The sequence below is a fragment of the Macrobrachium nipponense genome, chromosome 11, assembly GCF_015104395.2.
Source record: "Macrobrachium nipponense isolate FS-2020 chromosome 11, ASM1510439v2, whole genome shotgun sequence".
In the NCBI taxonomy this organism is placed as follows: domain Eukaryota; kingdom Metazoa; phylum Arthropoda; class Malacostraca; order Decapoda; family Palaemonidae; genus Macrobrachium; species Macrobrachium nipponense.
Window position 1 is genome coordinate 14,727,941 of NC_061087.1, and position 17,791 is coordinate 14,745,731.

At 34.4% G+C, this 17,791-nt stretch overlaps 1 protein-coding gene across 1 annotated transcript in view; it reads right to left on the reverse strand.

Moving 5' to 3' along the window:
* The window catches only part of LOC135209209 (uncharacterized), a 33,970-nt gene extending 19,833 nt beyond the window's left edge, over positions 1-14,137 (reverse strand). The window contains exons 1-6 of the mRNA XM_064242186.1: positions 13,978-14,137; positions 6,820-6,980; positions 6,121-6,277; positions 5,372-5,542; positions 1,396-1,465; positions 1-137 (exon numbers count right to left, since the gene is read on the reverse strand). The exon at positions 1-137 is cut by the window's left edge and continues 87 nt beyond it. Of these exons, the coding sequence (XP_064098256.1) occupies positions 1-137; positions 1,396-1,465; positions 5,372-5,542; positions 6,121-6,277; positions 6,820-6,980; positions 13,978-14,028 (747 nt within the window). The 5' untranslated portion in view covers positions 14,029-14,137. The remainder of the gene's footprint in view (positions 138-1,395; positions 1,466-5,371; positions 5,543-6,120; positions 6,278-6,819; positions 6,981-13,977) is intronic.
* Positions 14,138-17,791: the final 3,654 nt, after the last annotated feature.

Here is a 17,791-nt window from a genome sequence, read left to right on the forward strand (position 1 = left end):
TAGGAACACCTCTATAGCCCTCGCTAGGCTCACGTTGGCAGACAATATCAACGGTTCCCCGAGGCCAACGTAGTAGAGTTCCAAGATCCCGTGGGTGCTTATGTAATGGCTATATGGGCCATCGCTCTTGTAGACCCCTGCGTTGAAGAAAATATATTGGTTTAGAAGCTAGTTAAGGAAAACTGAATTAAGCTGTAATGGTCTGCCTACGAATATGAGAGCAAAGGTCTTAGTAAGTCTTCGTGATCTATATCATACGCCAATGAGATTTTTAATATAAAGTCTGTTCCTTTATGATAAACTTGGGTAGAGTGTCGGGAATATATTTATTTAATGTCAAGCACGAGTCCCTTTCCAGTTAAAGTTTGAACTATTACTGATTTTGATTTTCAGTTATATTTTTAGCAAGAAAGATGTATCATAGACAAAAAGGATTTTCCTTTCATGCAGATCAGCAGCCAACGCATACATCATACCGTTCAGACATTTGAATGTGGGTTACGGGTTGTTTCAGAAGCAAGAATCCGTGCTGCATAAGCCATCTTTAAAAAACGCCAGGTTAGTTATGGCAATGAGACATTTATTGATTCATTCACATATAGACTGTAATAATTGTTCAGGCACCAATGTCATTTCATGTAATAATTTTAAGTAACATTTAGGTCAAACTTGGGAACTGTAGAAGATACTGCTGAGGTGCAGTTCTTTAGTCTGAACAGTGCCATTGAGAGGTTATTTACCCAGTATCTGTATCGTTGCTCATTCAAGAAAATGAACATGACATTTAGTCATACGGTGTACTGAGACACTTGTTAGATGACGCTGTGGTTAGTTTAGCATTAGTACAGGTATGTAAATTGAAGTTAACCACATGGCCATCAAGTAAAAAATTCATTTAAAATATGTTATAAAAATAAAATCTAACAAGGCGTGATCCGACCTCCAGCTTGCTCAGGACGCGTGCAAGATTTTCCCCTCACACGTAAGTTGTAAACATTACATTCCTAACTTTTAACGGAAATTAAAACGTGTTAAAATACGTCATATTTTATTAGAGATAATTTTTCTGTTGTATAACATGCACATTATAATTTTTCACATTTTCATCTAATAAGTATATCATAAATATCTTATCCTAAAATTCCTGTATCTTTAACTCAACGCGAAACACCCTTTTCAGATCTTTTTAGGCTTTTCAATAGACCTTTCCTAACCCGACCCCCACAAAAACAACAACAAAGTGGTTTGCAGGCTTACTCCCCAAGTAAGTGAAAAGTGCAAGTCAGTTATCTCTTATATTTCTGGGAGAACTCATGTCTTTGATTATTCGAAGGAATTGAGATTCGTTGACATAAATAATAAAATAGAATTTATAAATCATCCGTACTCTCTTACCTTGCCCTGTATTTCCAACAACGATACGCACTTTTTGGTCAGTCAGTTTATTCAGGACTTCGTATACTTTCTGAAAAGAAAAAGACTAATACGGTAAACAAATTCCTCTGCATTAAGGATAGACATCATATTATCAAATACCGATATTTGCAAGTGCATTGATTTTAACATTTTATGCATTTGGTAGAGGAGTTCCTAGCCAGACAAATATAAAAGAGCAGCCATCTGAACATGTGTATGGGTTAGATAAAAAGGAGTCATCTTTCACATTAAAAACTTTCACCTACGTACAACTGTTGTTCAGCGAAGTTTTCTTGTTATTTCATATCTAAGAATAATGCAGGGCCATGAAAACACCGCACTTTTGTCTAAGACCTACTTTTACTTCAACCCAGTTTTATTAGAACTGAGGATCTATTTATTACATTTTCACCTTAAAAACTAGTCTCAAAAACCAAAAATTATCGTCTATGATTTGTGCATATGTCAGGGAGTCGTAAGGATACTAGATAAAATTGTGTATAAACTAGAAAGAAAATCAGTCAGTTCGAAGAACGAGCTTTTGTTCGACAAACGATACAAAATTTTCTCGAAAATTTTGTTCGAAAAACGGAAAGTTCGACATAAGAATCGTTCGATAAACGAGGTACTACTGTACAGTGGGTCGCTATCGGCAAAGATTGACGAAATCTGGTCTACATTATGCATCATCAGTACTACCTATGCATATCTCTCACTTATGTCGTAGGTTTCAGTTAGATCCAGGTAAATCTATTCAACATTAACTTTCTAACTCGACAGCAACAGTTTCATAATAAACAATTAATGATTTAAGCGCCCTCTCCTTTTCAAAACCAATCCTTCTCTTCCCCTGCCGATCCTGCTGTCAAATATACTCTTTACTGATTCCAAACCTTGCCATACACCTTCCCAGGTATTTATCAAATAACGTTCAACGCCTAAAATTCTTGTAGTAATTCATTCACCCTTCTCTCCTTTTGTAATCGACAGTTTTGTCTCACAGGCATTCCAGCTGGATCTTTTCCTCATCAAAACTTACCTTACACATCCTGATCAACCAATGCTATGAAGCAGCATTTCATTTTCAAGCTCAACTCTTCCTAGTGTTTAGATTTCCTCATCTTTATCATTATCATTTCCGTCTGTCCCTATACAGCATTCATTAGCACAAATAAGTTCCTTCTACGCTTACATAATAAAGCTCTGCTCCTCTCCTAGGTATGACTTTCGAGAGCTTCTCAGAACTGCCATCTCTCTAACTAAAGCTTCAAGAAGCCATTAGGCTGTTCTTTGGGTCGAATTTCCTCTAATACATTTTCATTTTGCTTAATAAGTTCTTGCTTAAATTCATGCAAGTGTTTTTAATAACTCCTTTCTTTCTGAATTGGTACTTGACCACATATCTATCAATATATTTATATATATATATATATATATATATATATATATATATATATATATATATATATATATATATATATATATATATATATATATATATATATATATATATATATATATATATATATATTATTTAATATATATATATATATATATATATATATATATATATATATATATATCTATATATATGTGTATATATATATATATATATATATATATATATATATATATATATATATACATATAGTATATATGAATATATTGATATATATGTGGTCAAGTACCAATTCAGAAAGAAAGGAGTTATTAAAAACACTTGCATGAATTTGAGCATATATACCATTACAAGCATTAATTGCCCAGAAAACATATAACATAGAGTTGTGCAGTTTTTTGAAGAACGTTATACATTACCTCAAGTTAACATTCAGAGCCCTTCGTGCAATACATTCCACATGTAATGGTCCTGGGACTTTATGGACACCCTGTATATATATATATATATATATATATATATATATATATATATATATATATATATATATATATATACATAGAATAACTTATATATATCATATGAATAACTTGATCACAAAGTATATAAAACGTGATGCTATGTAAAAATAAAGGTTTTTGCCACGAAGGAAAAAATGAAAAAGCGAGATAGCCAAGTACTTTCGGTCCTGTTCGGACCCTTTACTGAGGCCTCAGTAAAGGGTCCGAACAGGACCGAAAGTACTTGGCTATCTCGCTTTTTCATTTTTTCCTTCGTGGCAAAAAACCTTTATATATACATATATATATATATATATATATATATATATATATATATATATATATATATATATATATACAAAGTCTAGTAAAATGCCTAGAGAATATCATGCAAAACCTTCGTGTGTGGTGTCTCCTTGACAACAGTCGTCAATATTTTGTTTCTTATTCATAGTTACTCAACCCTTTACCCGTCCAAAGGGACTCATCAATAACGTTGACTGACGACAGAGAAGAAGAGAGAGAGAGAGAGAGAGAGAGAGAGAGAGAGAGAGGATCATTGTGCTACATAAATAATCGTGGTAGCTGACCATTGATTTATTGGTGCGAGGATCATGTTACGGCATCCTGAGATCATTCGAATTCTAAAGCTTTTTAGGGCGAAAATATCGGTGTTTTTATGTCATTCAGGTATAACACACTTTTATTTTAGTATTTCTTAAAAAATAGATCAGATATAATTTAAAGATTTTGTACTTGTACCTTTATTGTATTTATGTTTGGTGGGGTGTCGGATCTAAAAACTGAGCAATATAACTTTTATAGACGAATGTAATGATTTCACAGTTTCAGAATCTGGAAATAATTGAATAAGGACTGCAAGAAATCAAAAGTAAATAATGTGCAAGAGAGTAAATTAAATTATCATGAAGAATATATGATATGTGTAATAAAAACCGAAAAAATAAAATACTAAAACGACATTGAAATACCATACATATAAAATTTGTCAAAAGGATAATGAGGTTCATAATGCGTTTAGTTTACTTAACCACCGGGTCAGTCTCTAACACTAGGTACCTCCTAACGGAAGCTTAGTCCATGCTTCCGTTGTTTAATCTTATTTTCGGGGGATCCAGGAGGGGTGATGCCCCCCGGCCAGGTCAAGGCACGGCACCGTATATGAGGTTACGAAGGGAGGGGGGGGTTAGGTCAGGAAACGTCATTCTGTGAAAGGTTAAGTTTGTTTTCATCTGCGGAACCTGTTTCCGTTGTTCTCCATATATATATATATATATATATATATATATATATATATATATATATATATATATATATATATATATATATATATAGTCAGACAGGTAATCTATCTCAAGTTTCCTTGGGACATCATTAACAATGAGCAAGTCCCCCATAAATTTATGCGCATCCTTATTTTCTTTCATAGCCAGTGTTTCTGTAAGTACCCCCATTTTCTTTATTTTGGTGATACACTGAAATAGTAAAGAGGGTAAAATACCGAATGGCTACCTGGCGGCCACCTCTACATTTACGGGACCATATTCTCGAAAATCGGAGATTATGGCCTTAATTTGTAACTTGGGAGTAAAAACTTACTTCGAGAGGAAAGTAGAGGTCTCGAGGTGTTGCTTCGATGGACGCTGGCTCTTGAGCAATGTCTATCCTGGGTTACAGGACATGTTAAAATACTTTTTCGGGAAGGTGGTAGCGCTACGATAGAGGCTGGCCATTCGGTATTTCACCCTACCTCTCAGAAAAAGCTGTAATGGGTAAAAGGATAATGAGGCCATTGATAGTCACTAGACTAGTGATTTATGAGGAGAAACAGCAAACGTCACTGATATTTTCCACGAAACACACATCAGCAGCAGCATTAGTCTAGTGGTGATAGTAATAGTATAGTAGGCCTATGTAGTAGTCACAGTGAAGTAGGTTTAGTCGCGATGATGACAGCAATAACGATGATAGTACCACCTTTCCAGAACCTATTTTATTATGCAAATCATTGAAAACCAACTAATTTGTTTCTCACCCTCAATTTTCTCGGTCTGTGCCAAGTAACTCCCGCCGAAGTGATGGAGAGGTTTTCCTTGGGAGCTGGGGCTATAAAAGGGTCTTTCTCGTTGTCTTCTTCGTTGTTCACATGTTTGCAGTCGCCACAGTTTCTCGCACAAGCATCGTTACAGGTGCCTTTGTAAACCTCCTGTAAATATGCGAAGAATTAAAGTTATCAAGTAAACAAATAGTTCTTGTCCACGTAGATGGGTATAAAGTTTTCATATGTATACTTAAAATGATATCCTCACGCTGTTATATGCATGAAAGGCATCGTTTCGCACATGAGGGTCTGGGTGAAATTCAGTGAATTTTATTATGGCATTTTTTTTTTATTCCAGGTTTAGTATTTGAATGAATCGGATCTTTAATTCTAAGATAAAAGGAAAACTGTTTTAAATAACTTCCAAGCAAGTAACTAATGTTATAAGAAGGACTATAGTTATCATTTAATTCCAATATCATAATTGAAAATAAGGTTTGAGCTATGCATTTCTTTTAAGGGAAAACTAACTGCTTGCATGAGAGCAATATTGTCACTGAGATTATATTAGACCCGACGAATTTCCCTCAAGAACAAAAGTTCAAAATATACGATATCTTAACATATACAAAAGCAGAATGGTTTTCGGCAACGAGAATTGATTGGTTAATATGTTTCTGGTTATCTGGCGTTGCAGTGAATATGGTCATAAAACAAAGTACCAAGAACAGAGCCTAAAGCACCTCAATGTCAATAAGCTTGCTCTTCAAATTCTCGTCGGCGTCATCTGCGAAGGATTTGAAGGCGTCCAGGATGGGGCGGTATCCTGTGCACCGGCATAGGTTACCGTCCAAGGACCTCTCCACCTGCGCGACGTTCACCGGACCCTTCATGACTTGCCTACGCGTGCGTGAAGAAATGAAAGACTTGGATTAATAGGAGACAGCGTCGGGGGGTACCGAAGGATGCGCTTCTTAGCCTCTGATACTTGTGGATGAAGATGGTCTTGCTTTTAACTGGCTTTTTTTGAAGATTAATTTTATATATATATATATATATATATATATATATATATATATATATATATATATATATATTATATATATATAAAGTAGATATGGACGTTATATATATGTATATATACATATTATATGTATTTATATAACATATAGACGTATATATATATATATATATATATATATATATATATATATATATATATATATATATATATATATATATATATATATATGAGAGAGAGAGAGAGAGAGAGAGAGAGAGAGAGAGAGAGAGAGTAAAACTTTCAGATGTGATGAATTATTTTCCTTACTACTATACGAAATTTTTGTGCCATCTACAACTCTCACTTGCGACAGATTGAATCATTTTGCAGTTCAGTAGAACCATCTCTCATTATCGTACATCTTTCCTTCAGTACTCACCCATACATCGTCATGATCATTCCCGGGGTACAATACCCACACTGCGTTCCGCAGAATCCATGCAGAGCAGTTTGCAGTGGGTCGTAGCCTTTGTAACGGCTCCCCAAACTTTCGATTGTCTCGATGTTCCATCCTGCGCATGCGTACACGAATGTTTGGCACTGGAAAAGAAAAGAAGTGGAAACTGTGTTTTAGTTGTTTTTATTATGGCGATTTCATATCGTAAATGAACGCTTTTTGCTGCGTTACTTTGATTAAATTGCATAGAAGTACCGTTTCATTATATTAAAAAAAATTCTATGTCCTTCGATTTCATTTTTAAAGGTACTGAAGTTACTGCCTTTCAAATGTGCCTAGATAAACCATATCATTACATTTAAGTTTTTTAATATCAAGTGATCTTCTGCCATTCAAAAGCCTCTAGATCAGGGGTTCTCAAAGTGGTCGATATCGACCCACAGGGGTCAATGGAACCAGGGGTCGATGAATAGTCAGGGGGTCGAAAGGGGGTCGATGAATAACTAATGGGTCGGTGAATGTTCATTGCTGGGGTCTACAGGACCAATGAAGCCTTCAGTTTGAAATTCTCGTTAATAATTTATAAAAATCTCATTATCAGACCTTATCATATTAAATATATATATATATATATATATATATATATATATATATATATATATATATATATACATACTATATATATATATATATATATATATATATATATATATATATATATATATATATATATACATACATATATATATATATATATATATATATATATATATATACTATATATATATATATATATATATATATATATATATATATATATATATATATATATATATATATATATATATATATATATATATATATTAATTTCTTGAATTAAAAAAAGAAAGAGAAATTTCTAAATTTCTAAACATTTTCTTACTGTGTGTTACTTTTTTATCATACTGCATGTCAAGTACTAAACTAATACTACTAAAATTGATTTTGACATTGTTCTTTTTTCCCTTGAATTATTAATTATAATTAAATGCTCGGCTAGGGGGTCGATAGAAAATTTGAAACTTCATTGGGGGGTCGATGAGTTAAAAAGTTTGAGAACCCCTGCTCTAGATAAACCATACCATTATACATAGATGTAATTTGCATATTTTTTAATGAAAAAAGAAAAATCGCCCCGGATAATCAAAGGTTGTTCAAATGCAAATGGTATAACATCACAGCAGTACCGCCCACATCAAAGCTTTAGCATAATATACCTCATGAAATTAATTTTTTCCTAAAAGAAATTTTGTTTTCTGCCCCACAAAAAATAAGTGAGAATATCATCTGAATAATACCAAGGAGTATAGAGAAGTACTTTTCTATACTCTTTTGATAATACTACCGGGCCAACTACAAGGCAAAGAATAAAGAAAAACATACTACCCTTATATGAGGGTACTCAAAATAATAATAATAATGATAATAAATAAATAATATAAAACAGGATCCAGCGGAATTTGTAATCATTCATTCATCATCGAGCTCACAGTTTTTAAAAAGATTCCACTGCGTGTCGTGGATTTAAAATCAGACGAAGACACTTCTCATTTGACGATGGGTTCGCGTGTTGTGGCCCAATACTTAAAGTTCAACGGAATACCGAACGGCGAGTACACAGTGCCGCCGTCACTTACGTATCGACGTAACAGAATTCTAGGTAGAAAAAAAAATTTATATAATCTCATTCTTATTGATGTCGTCATCGATAGGGCAGCCAGCTCTAATTTTAGGAACAGTAAAAAATAAATAAATAAATCCTTATTAAATCAATGACTAACGAATCATTTTCCTGTTTTTTTTTTTTTTTTAACTTCTCGTGGAAATTGACTAGCTTATATCAGCTTGACTAACGAGTTGTGGGAATATTTTTGCATATAAATTTTTTTTATTTTTACAATTTTCGCATAATTAGAAATGCAGTATCACGCTCTAGATATATACTGTCTAAGCCGCTGCATAATTCATCGTGCAAATTCGCTATAATAATAAATTGCGTATAATAACTTGGGTTGAATCTTCCATAATGATAAAGACGACTTCGCGAGTAAAATCAAACGTAAAAGAAATGTGTAGAAGAAAGGATTTTACTTTACAGAAGTCGTAGGAAGGCAGACGATAATTTGCTGAAAATCTTAATTTTTCCTTTTCGCTCGGACGGTAAATCATGCTTATGGTACACTAGGGACGATTAGGGAGTAGTTTTGCAGATTGCAGAAATTAATTGCTCCAAGAGAGAGAGAGAGAGAGAGAGAGAGAGAAGAGAGAGAGAGAGAAATCCTTGCATTCCCTCCAAAGGAAGTGCTTGGCATGAATAAAAATTACAACATTCTTTTGCTGTATCATAACACTGAGAGAGTTATAGTACCGCATTGCCAGGTTGACGGTTGAAGTGCCGAGGAAAAAAGAATAAAGAGCGATGATAGATTAAGCAAGGCTAAGGAGAATGAACAGGCAGTAACAAAACGCCGAAAAGCCAGGAATCGTTGAACTGGATCGAAGCAACTGCTTTCTTTGGGTCTAAGAACTTGCTGGAATGTTTATGACAAAGTGTGTGTTTGTGTACGATAGCGGAAGTTTAGGAGAAGGAAGTGGTATTTTTAGCCGTGGTAGTATAAGGGGTCTGCATTAATAATAGAAGAAGTATTAGTAGTAGTAGCATAAGCAGAGAAACAAAGGCTTAGTAATGGTAGTATTAGTAGTTAGGAAGAGCACCGGTGACAAGGGCAAACAGCATAGGTGACGCAGCTTTTCCCTGAAGCACCCCACTATTCACTGCAACTTCACGAGGCAAAACTCAGTCAAAACCAACTACGCATTTGCTTCGTTCATAGATCATTTTAATTGAGTTCTATCATTCTTCAGAGGAATGCCCGCATGACGCAAGACTTTCCATAATACTGGTCTGCTGGCGCTGTCAGATTAATGGCTTCTCTTAATCATTGAGAAGCAAAGGAGATAATATATTTCGTGTTTCGTATTTGGTGTGCCCTTCAGAACCCACTTTCGTGTTCGTGACGTCATACTTAAAACATTAATATTCGTGCGGGAGTTTTCCATCCTGTCCACGCAAGGTTTGCGAGAATATGAAAGTTTGAATTTTTTATGCCTCTTTATGATATACTGATCAATGCGTCCATAAATTGGGACCTGAACTCCGCCCTTGATAAATAAACGAGAAATGATCGAATAACTTTGAAAAAGAATTTATAACTTTAGAGTGATGAATAAGTGTGCGGTTGGACATACATACATAAGTAATTGCATCTACCTGCCTTTCTGTCGGTCTTAGATAGCAAATATGTCAGAAGAAATGCCTATTTTTTGTTACATAATCATAGGCCGATCTCAGGTAGCAAATATATCAGAACAATAACACTTATTTTTGATTAGATAATTGTAAGTTGTTAGACAATGAGACAGATAAATAATATAGTGCAGCGGACAAAATTAATGTAGTCTTGGAAAGTAAAAAATTACTGAGCATTCTCTGTCTTGAGACTTGTACCAATTTTCTCCAAATGAGACTGAAATATGGATCGGTACAGTCTCTGCCACAATTACAGTCTGCGCAACAGGTGCAGAAATAAACCCTGCTTCTCTTTCTAACGCAGTCTGTCCAACCGGACATAGCATGTAAAAAGAGAAAATGAAGCCGTTTCTAAATTAGTTTGAAGAGTATTACAAAATGAGTAAAGTGGCAAAGAAAAAGTTCTATTTCTTGGTAAAGTTCGTGCATAGGGATAATAGAAGAACCAAGGGTAGTGAAGGGTTAATTTCAAAGCACAGTTTGTGTAACGAGATGCAGAATAGCAGATCGGACGCCAGTACTGAATTTTAATCCATTTTATGTAAAAGTATGCAACAAACCGTCAGGAAACATAATTTCAATTCCCGTCCGCATAACGGAACACAACAGACAGAGAAGGAATACGAAAAACATTTCTCAGCACCTCATAACTACAGCATGAGTACAGAATGGCATCCCTTAGTACTGTAACGCTTACAATGAAATATAAAACGCACAGGGACTCCTATTATGAATCCGAGAGCCGCAACCATCGTGTTTATCAGATCTCCAGGCAAACAGTCATCGGTGAACTTGTTGACCGATAATCATGGGGATAGACATTCGGTAATGGTCCCGTTTCTCGATAATTATCTCGGCATTACAGGGTGCCAAATTCAACACTGATAATCGATCGGGTGATTTTTTTTTATGAGTGCTGTCGTCTGTTAGAGGAATAAACTGGATCTTTAAGGCTCTGGCTTCTAGTCAACAGAAAGGTACGTAATTGAATGTGCCTATTGCTAATATATTATCAATATTTTCATTATCATTATTACTATTATAAATGTTCACCCTATTATTATTATTATATATGTTCATTCATTCCTAGAGTTGAGACGCAAAATACTAAAACGAAGAAAACTAAAAAAAAAAATAACAAAGAAATAAATGAGATGGAGTATAGTGCAGATAATATGTAGTCAATAACAACATAAAACGGTTATCTGAAAATGTCTCTGGGCAATCACATGTTTTATGCAATATATATATATATATATATGTATATATATATATATATATAATATATATATATATATATATATATATATATAGATATATATATATATATATATATGTGTGTGTGTGTGTGCGTGTGTGTGTGTGTGTATTTATGAGACTTGTGATGTGTTTATATGCCGCATTTATATTAGACAAACGCTGTCTATACATATATATATATATTATATATATATATATATATATATTATATAATATATATATATATATAATATATATATATTTATATATATATATATATATATAATATATATTATATTATATTATATATATATATTATATATATATATATATATTATATAGTATATATTATATATATATGTGTATGTGTGTGTGTGTGTGTGTGTGTGTGTAAATGCAGTACGGATACATAATTCAAGTGTCTTCAGCATTGCCATGGTAGCGCACTTTAATTTCGCGTCTACGCTAAAAAGCCTTCAACTGACATATCAAACAGAGAACGAGAAGGACGACAGACCTTCCTTTATGAGAGCCACACAATTCAATATTTCTTTCCGTCCTTTGCGCCCTGAATTTTACATGAATTATCGAATCTCTTACGTGTCTCTTCTGCTCGGGGGTTGGTTGGGGGTTGGCGGGGGTTGGGGGAGGGGTAGTATTCCGATTTGGGGGGAGGTTTAGGAAACCGTCGTAATGATCGAGGCTTGAGAATATTAATGCCAGCGTGAGAGAAAGCTTTCATTTAATATTAAAAGATTTATGGATTCAGCCCAGTTCCGGCCGAACACATAGTAGATTACGTATGACGTAGCAGTCCCCCTCCTGTTTATTATTCATTCATACGCTAGGTTACCTTTTTGGAGTAGAATGTCAATGCAAAATCTGATTCTGGGACGAGAGTAACTGAATTGATAGTTTTATCATCAATGTTTGTATAGTTAAGGTTCGCGTTTCTCTCTGCAAGAATACGTGCGTGAAATCTCAGTCATATGAGTTACATGAAGTTAGAGAATACCGATATCTCATTGTCATCATCATCCAAGATGAGTTTACATTCGTATGTAAAACGTCAGGAAGTCAGGAAGATCAATTGACTGGCGTGGCAAACTTCCACACGATAGAATCATCACTTGTGAAATAAAGGATCAACCCGAGTAAAGATAAGACTAGAAGACTAGAAGACTAAAGCTGAATCCACGAAGTTGATAACATATATACGTACATACATACACACACGCACACACACACACACACACACACACATATATATATATATATATATATATATATATATATATATACATATATACATACATACATATATATACATACATATATATATATATATATATATATATATATATATATATATATATATATATATGAATGAAAATGAAAGAAATATACGCCTGATTGTGCCTTGACATAACGCAACAACTAGAAGGTAAGGTCAAGATGCTTTGGCAGGACCCAGAGATTGAGAATAATGGCTACATGATCACGACCCAACGGAAGACTAACAAATGCAGCATAATTGTGGCCAGTTACTTCATTGACCTAAGCAAGGCATAATCGAGAAATGCATATTTTTCAAATGTATGTTTTCCATGTCTTTAAAATCCATAATACGACGATTCTCCCTCTAATCTAGTTTTCTAGTATGCAAGGCAGGCTGATTTATGGCTTAAGCGTGAAATTTACATGTACAAGATACCAGCTGATAAAAATATCACCATTAAACTGACTATATATGGGGCGTTCCACTCAGAACTCCCATGGTTATCGATAATGAATTGCTTTACAGCCAATTAACGCTATCTTAAATTCGAAAACATAATTGATTTTACTATTTGTTGTCATGAACCCTTGAAAAATAAATGAAAGGTCTTTGCAACATTTCAGTGCCGGTGTAGTTCGATTTTTTTTTTTTTTTCCTCGAATGGCCTCAGTTGTTTGTTGTTCGAGCTGTGTTGTTGATGTTCGAGATCAAACTCGAGCATATCGGTTGTTATAAGCGATCCAGGAAAGTGGAACTTAAACTGAGGACCCTTTATCTAGTATCTAGAAACACCTGATTCCACTGGAGACTTATAATTTATAAGGTTTACTAAGGAACTGTAACAAAGCATTAAAAACACGTCTAATACAGGAAAACCGGTGAGTGTGGAGAAGAGGTAGAGAAAACAAGGTATTTATGCGGCACATATACTATAGTCAGAAGTAACGAAACTGACAAATAGGTATTCCTCACTTTTATATAGATAGAGAAAACAAGGTATTTATGACGGGATATTTAGTCAGAAGCAACGACGACCTTGGCAAATAGGTATTGCTCACATTTATGTATACTATATAAATGCTTTATTCACCTGTCCTCTCTCTGATTCATTAGCAGCCTAAACCGAATAAATACCAGTCAAAATTAAAGGCTCCCAGTGTTAATGTTTTGTCGTCACTAGTCTCTAAATTCAAGAGTAAGGAGAAATTAATTTACTGAGAAACAAATCATTTAAAAAAAAAAAGTAGAAAATGGTAGTTCTCTTTTTACTTACGGCCTGGAGGCTGTACACTTTGAGCTTCCCCGGATGTTCCTGATCGGGCATCGTCACGACCACAGTGCAGATCCCGCAGCCTCCCTCCCTGCAGAGGACTTTGGTGCCCTTGAGGACCAGCCTGTCCCGCAGGAAGTCCACGAGACGGGTCCACGGAGGTATTTCGGGTCCCACTGCAAGAGGTTGGGTCAGTAACATAAGTGATAGAACCTGATTGAAGTGACTTTTATAGGAACTTTATCTCGTGGAACAGAATATAGAATTTAAGCCAAAGGCCAAGCTCTGGTGCCTATGAGGTCATTTAGCGCTGGAGGGGAAACTGAGAGTAAGAGTTGAAAAGGGTGAAGGGAGGAAGACTTATCTGTTATGCTAAAAAACAATTGTTTAGGAGGGTGGAAAGTCAGATGGAATAAGGAATATTTGAACGAAGGTACAGCAAAAGGAATAAGAGAAATTGCAGCTAGGGACCGAAGGGACGCTGCACAGACTCTTCAGTAATGCTTACAGTACACCACGTGGGGTTCACTGACGGCACGACCCCACTACGGGGTTTATCTTGTAAGGTACTCTGTTTATTTGAGTACTAGAGAATGATTATAGCTACAGGGTGTTGCATTATCGCAGTTTTCAATCAAAAAAAGGAAAAATTTACCATTTCAGTTGATAGACATGAAACATTTTAGTGCGAATATTGTGTGAAGGGAAACAAAAGTATAACGATTAAAAATTGTAAATTGTATCACTGAAGAGGTCATTTTTAAAACGGAGTCATACTAACAAAATGACATCCAGAAGTTCAAAATGTTATTATCTTGTCAATAATAAGTCAACATGAATATATTTTCTTCAGAGAAATGAAATGGAGGAAATATTTTATTCAAGATTACATCTAATTCTACACACTTTCAATTTTTTTTATTGTCAATCGAAGTAGAAGCATAAAGGTCACTTACGAATAACTAAAGAGAAACGAAAATAAACAGTTGATCTAACACCTGTTGCTGAATATATATATATATATATATATATATATATATATATATATATATATATATATATATATATATATATATATATATATAATATATATATGATAATGCGGCTTGAAACCTGTCAAGAAAACCATTATGGCGGATCAGAACTGGAGAATTCGTAAAATTTTGTATATAAGTGCAATAGCACCGAACATTTTTTTCCGGGATTAAAAGTGATTCGAGAGAATTTCTCTAATGGTCAAAGTTCATTGACAAAAAAGTAATAATAATAAAATCTACTATACCAGGCAAAGTTTATGAAATATTAATCATAACGCAAGAATTAAAAAAAAAAAACTTAAAATCTACATTACGAGGCAAAGTTTAAGAAATATGAATCGTAACGCAAGAATTACTTCTCGGTAAAGGGGAAAAGTATTTTGACGAATGTGATGTTCAGGAGAACTCTCTTTGATTCGACACAAATGAAGGCTAGAGAACTTTAAGTAATTCAGCGAAGTTTTAAAGATAAAGTATTTTGTGCTCAAAGCTTTTCATAATAATTACTACTCCTTGACTGTTTATGATTGAGATAAAAATAAACATTGTTTTATGGTCTCTTCTAAATAACTGTGATTAAAAAATGGCGTCTGCAATACGAGAGAGAGAGAGAGAGAGAGAGAGAGAGAGAGAGAGAGAGACAGAGAGAGAGAGAGAGAGATTATTAATCATAATTCGTAAGAAAGCATTCCTCTGAATAGGTACATATCAGTAATAAAAATTATATATATACATATATATATATATATATATATATATATATATATATATATATATATATATATATATATATATATATATATCTAATAAAAGGAGCTCCTTTTATTAGATGGAATTCTGTTATAACAACATTTTTACCAGTCATTTTTGGCCCATTATGGAATTCAACCTCCTTTCCATGTTTCTTCGCTCACATCCAGAAGTCAAGCCAGTTTTTCGCAAGTTTGAAAAAGAACTGATCAGACTACACCGGCTGAAAAATCAAAAGCACTTTCTAGAAGAATGCCTCAAGGAACAAGTACTTCCAAAAATGTACGGATTCGGGAGATGGACTCTACAATCGGACCCCTTCCCTCTCTCACACAAGATTTTCCTGTAAGAAAGAATCACCAACACGAAAAACGACATTTTCGCACTACGCAGAGCGATATATGGAACTAAATCTAATCTTCGCCTCCTCACTACGGACCACATGTACAGGTATCTGATTTCATTCTGTTCCGACATTGGTGCCAATAATAGCGCGACTCATTCCAACACTTTTACGCAAGTTAAATAACTTAATAAACAATAGCGCATGGAATAATCTTGAGCAACAAGACAAAGTTTTAAATTTATCAAACACCCCCCCCCATACTGTAAACCAGCATTTAGTTTTAAATCTAGGCTTATCCCTTGCCCTTATGCCAGACCGGAAAACTAACCTAGACTTCATAGTGGCTTTTGATCAATTCATATCGGACAAAAACTACAGCCGTGAAGAGATATGTTTAAAAGGAGTGTTACTAAATGCTTTAACTGACCTTAATAAGAAATATCCTGTCCCCCGTAGATTTATGATAGCCGTCCGCTCGCTAAAAAAGTTAGACGTTGTAATAAGTAGTTCCGACAAAGACGGCAAAATCCTAATCATGGACAAAGACTTCTACCTCGACCAAATCAACCAACTCCTTAGCGACACAAACACTTACGACAAACTGACGAAAAATCTCCTCCAAAATGTCCCCACAGAATTTTTTCGGAAAGTAAGATTAATTGGCCAAGACAAAAAGAGCATTGAACTTTCAGGGAAATTTAAAGTAATTAATCCTAAACTACCCTACTTTTATGGCCTTCCCAAAACTCACAAAGACAAACTTCCATTCAGGCCCATCGTTTCATGTGCCGGAGCTTTCAATTTTTAGGCACTTTTTCTCCCAGTCACATTAAACATTCGGAAGATTTTTGTCACAAATTCAGAGAAGCACATATACCACTTCACAACATAAAACTTTTAAGTCCTGACGTAGATTCCCTGTTCACAAAAGTACCAGTACAGGAGACGTTCTTCACTTTTTGAGGGAAAAATTATCCCCTTATTCAGATAATTTCCCTTTGGCGCAGGACAAAATAATAAAGTTAGTTGAATTACGTGTAGCTAATAACGTATTTTCATTAGGGGAATCATTCTATAAGCAAAAATTCGGGTGTAGTATGGGTAGTCCTTTAAGTCCTGTTTTAGCCAATCTGTTCATGGAATACTTTGAAACTACAATAATAAATGCAATAAAACCCAAAAACATGCTGTGGATGAGATATGTAGATGATATTCTAACATTTTGAGATAATAAATGGGGCAATTTTAATTAATTCTTTTCGAAATTAAACGCATTAGTGCCCAGCATCAAATTTAAAGTTGAATGGGAAACAGACAACAAAATTCCTTTTCTTGATGTTTTAATAATCAGAGACACGACAGAATACAAATTCACCATATACAGAAAACTAACGTTCTCACTTTCATACATTCACTACTTCAGCTATCATGACATTGCTATCAAGATAGGCGTAGCCAGCAACCTATTCTTAAGAGCCTTACGAATTTGTTCTCCAGATTTCCTGGAAAAAGAATTTGAATTAATTCGTAAGCACCTTTTGTCTTTGAGGTATCCTGACCATATAATTGAGAAAGCAATTCACAAAGCAAACGTAATTTTCTACCGACCCCCTCAAGACAAGACCACAGACACACCCAACAATAAAATAAAAATTCCACACCTGGACAGGATTAAGACGGTGAC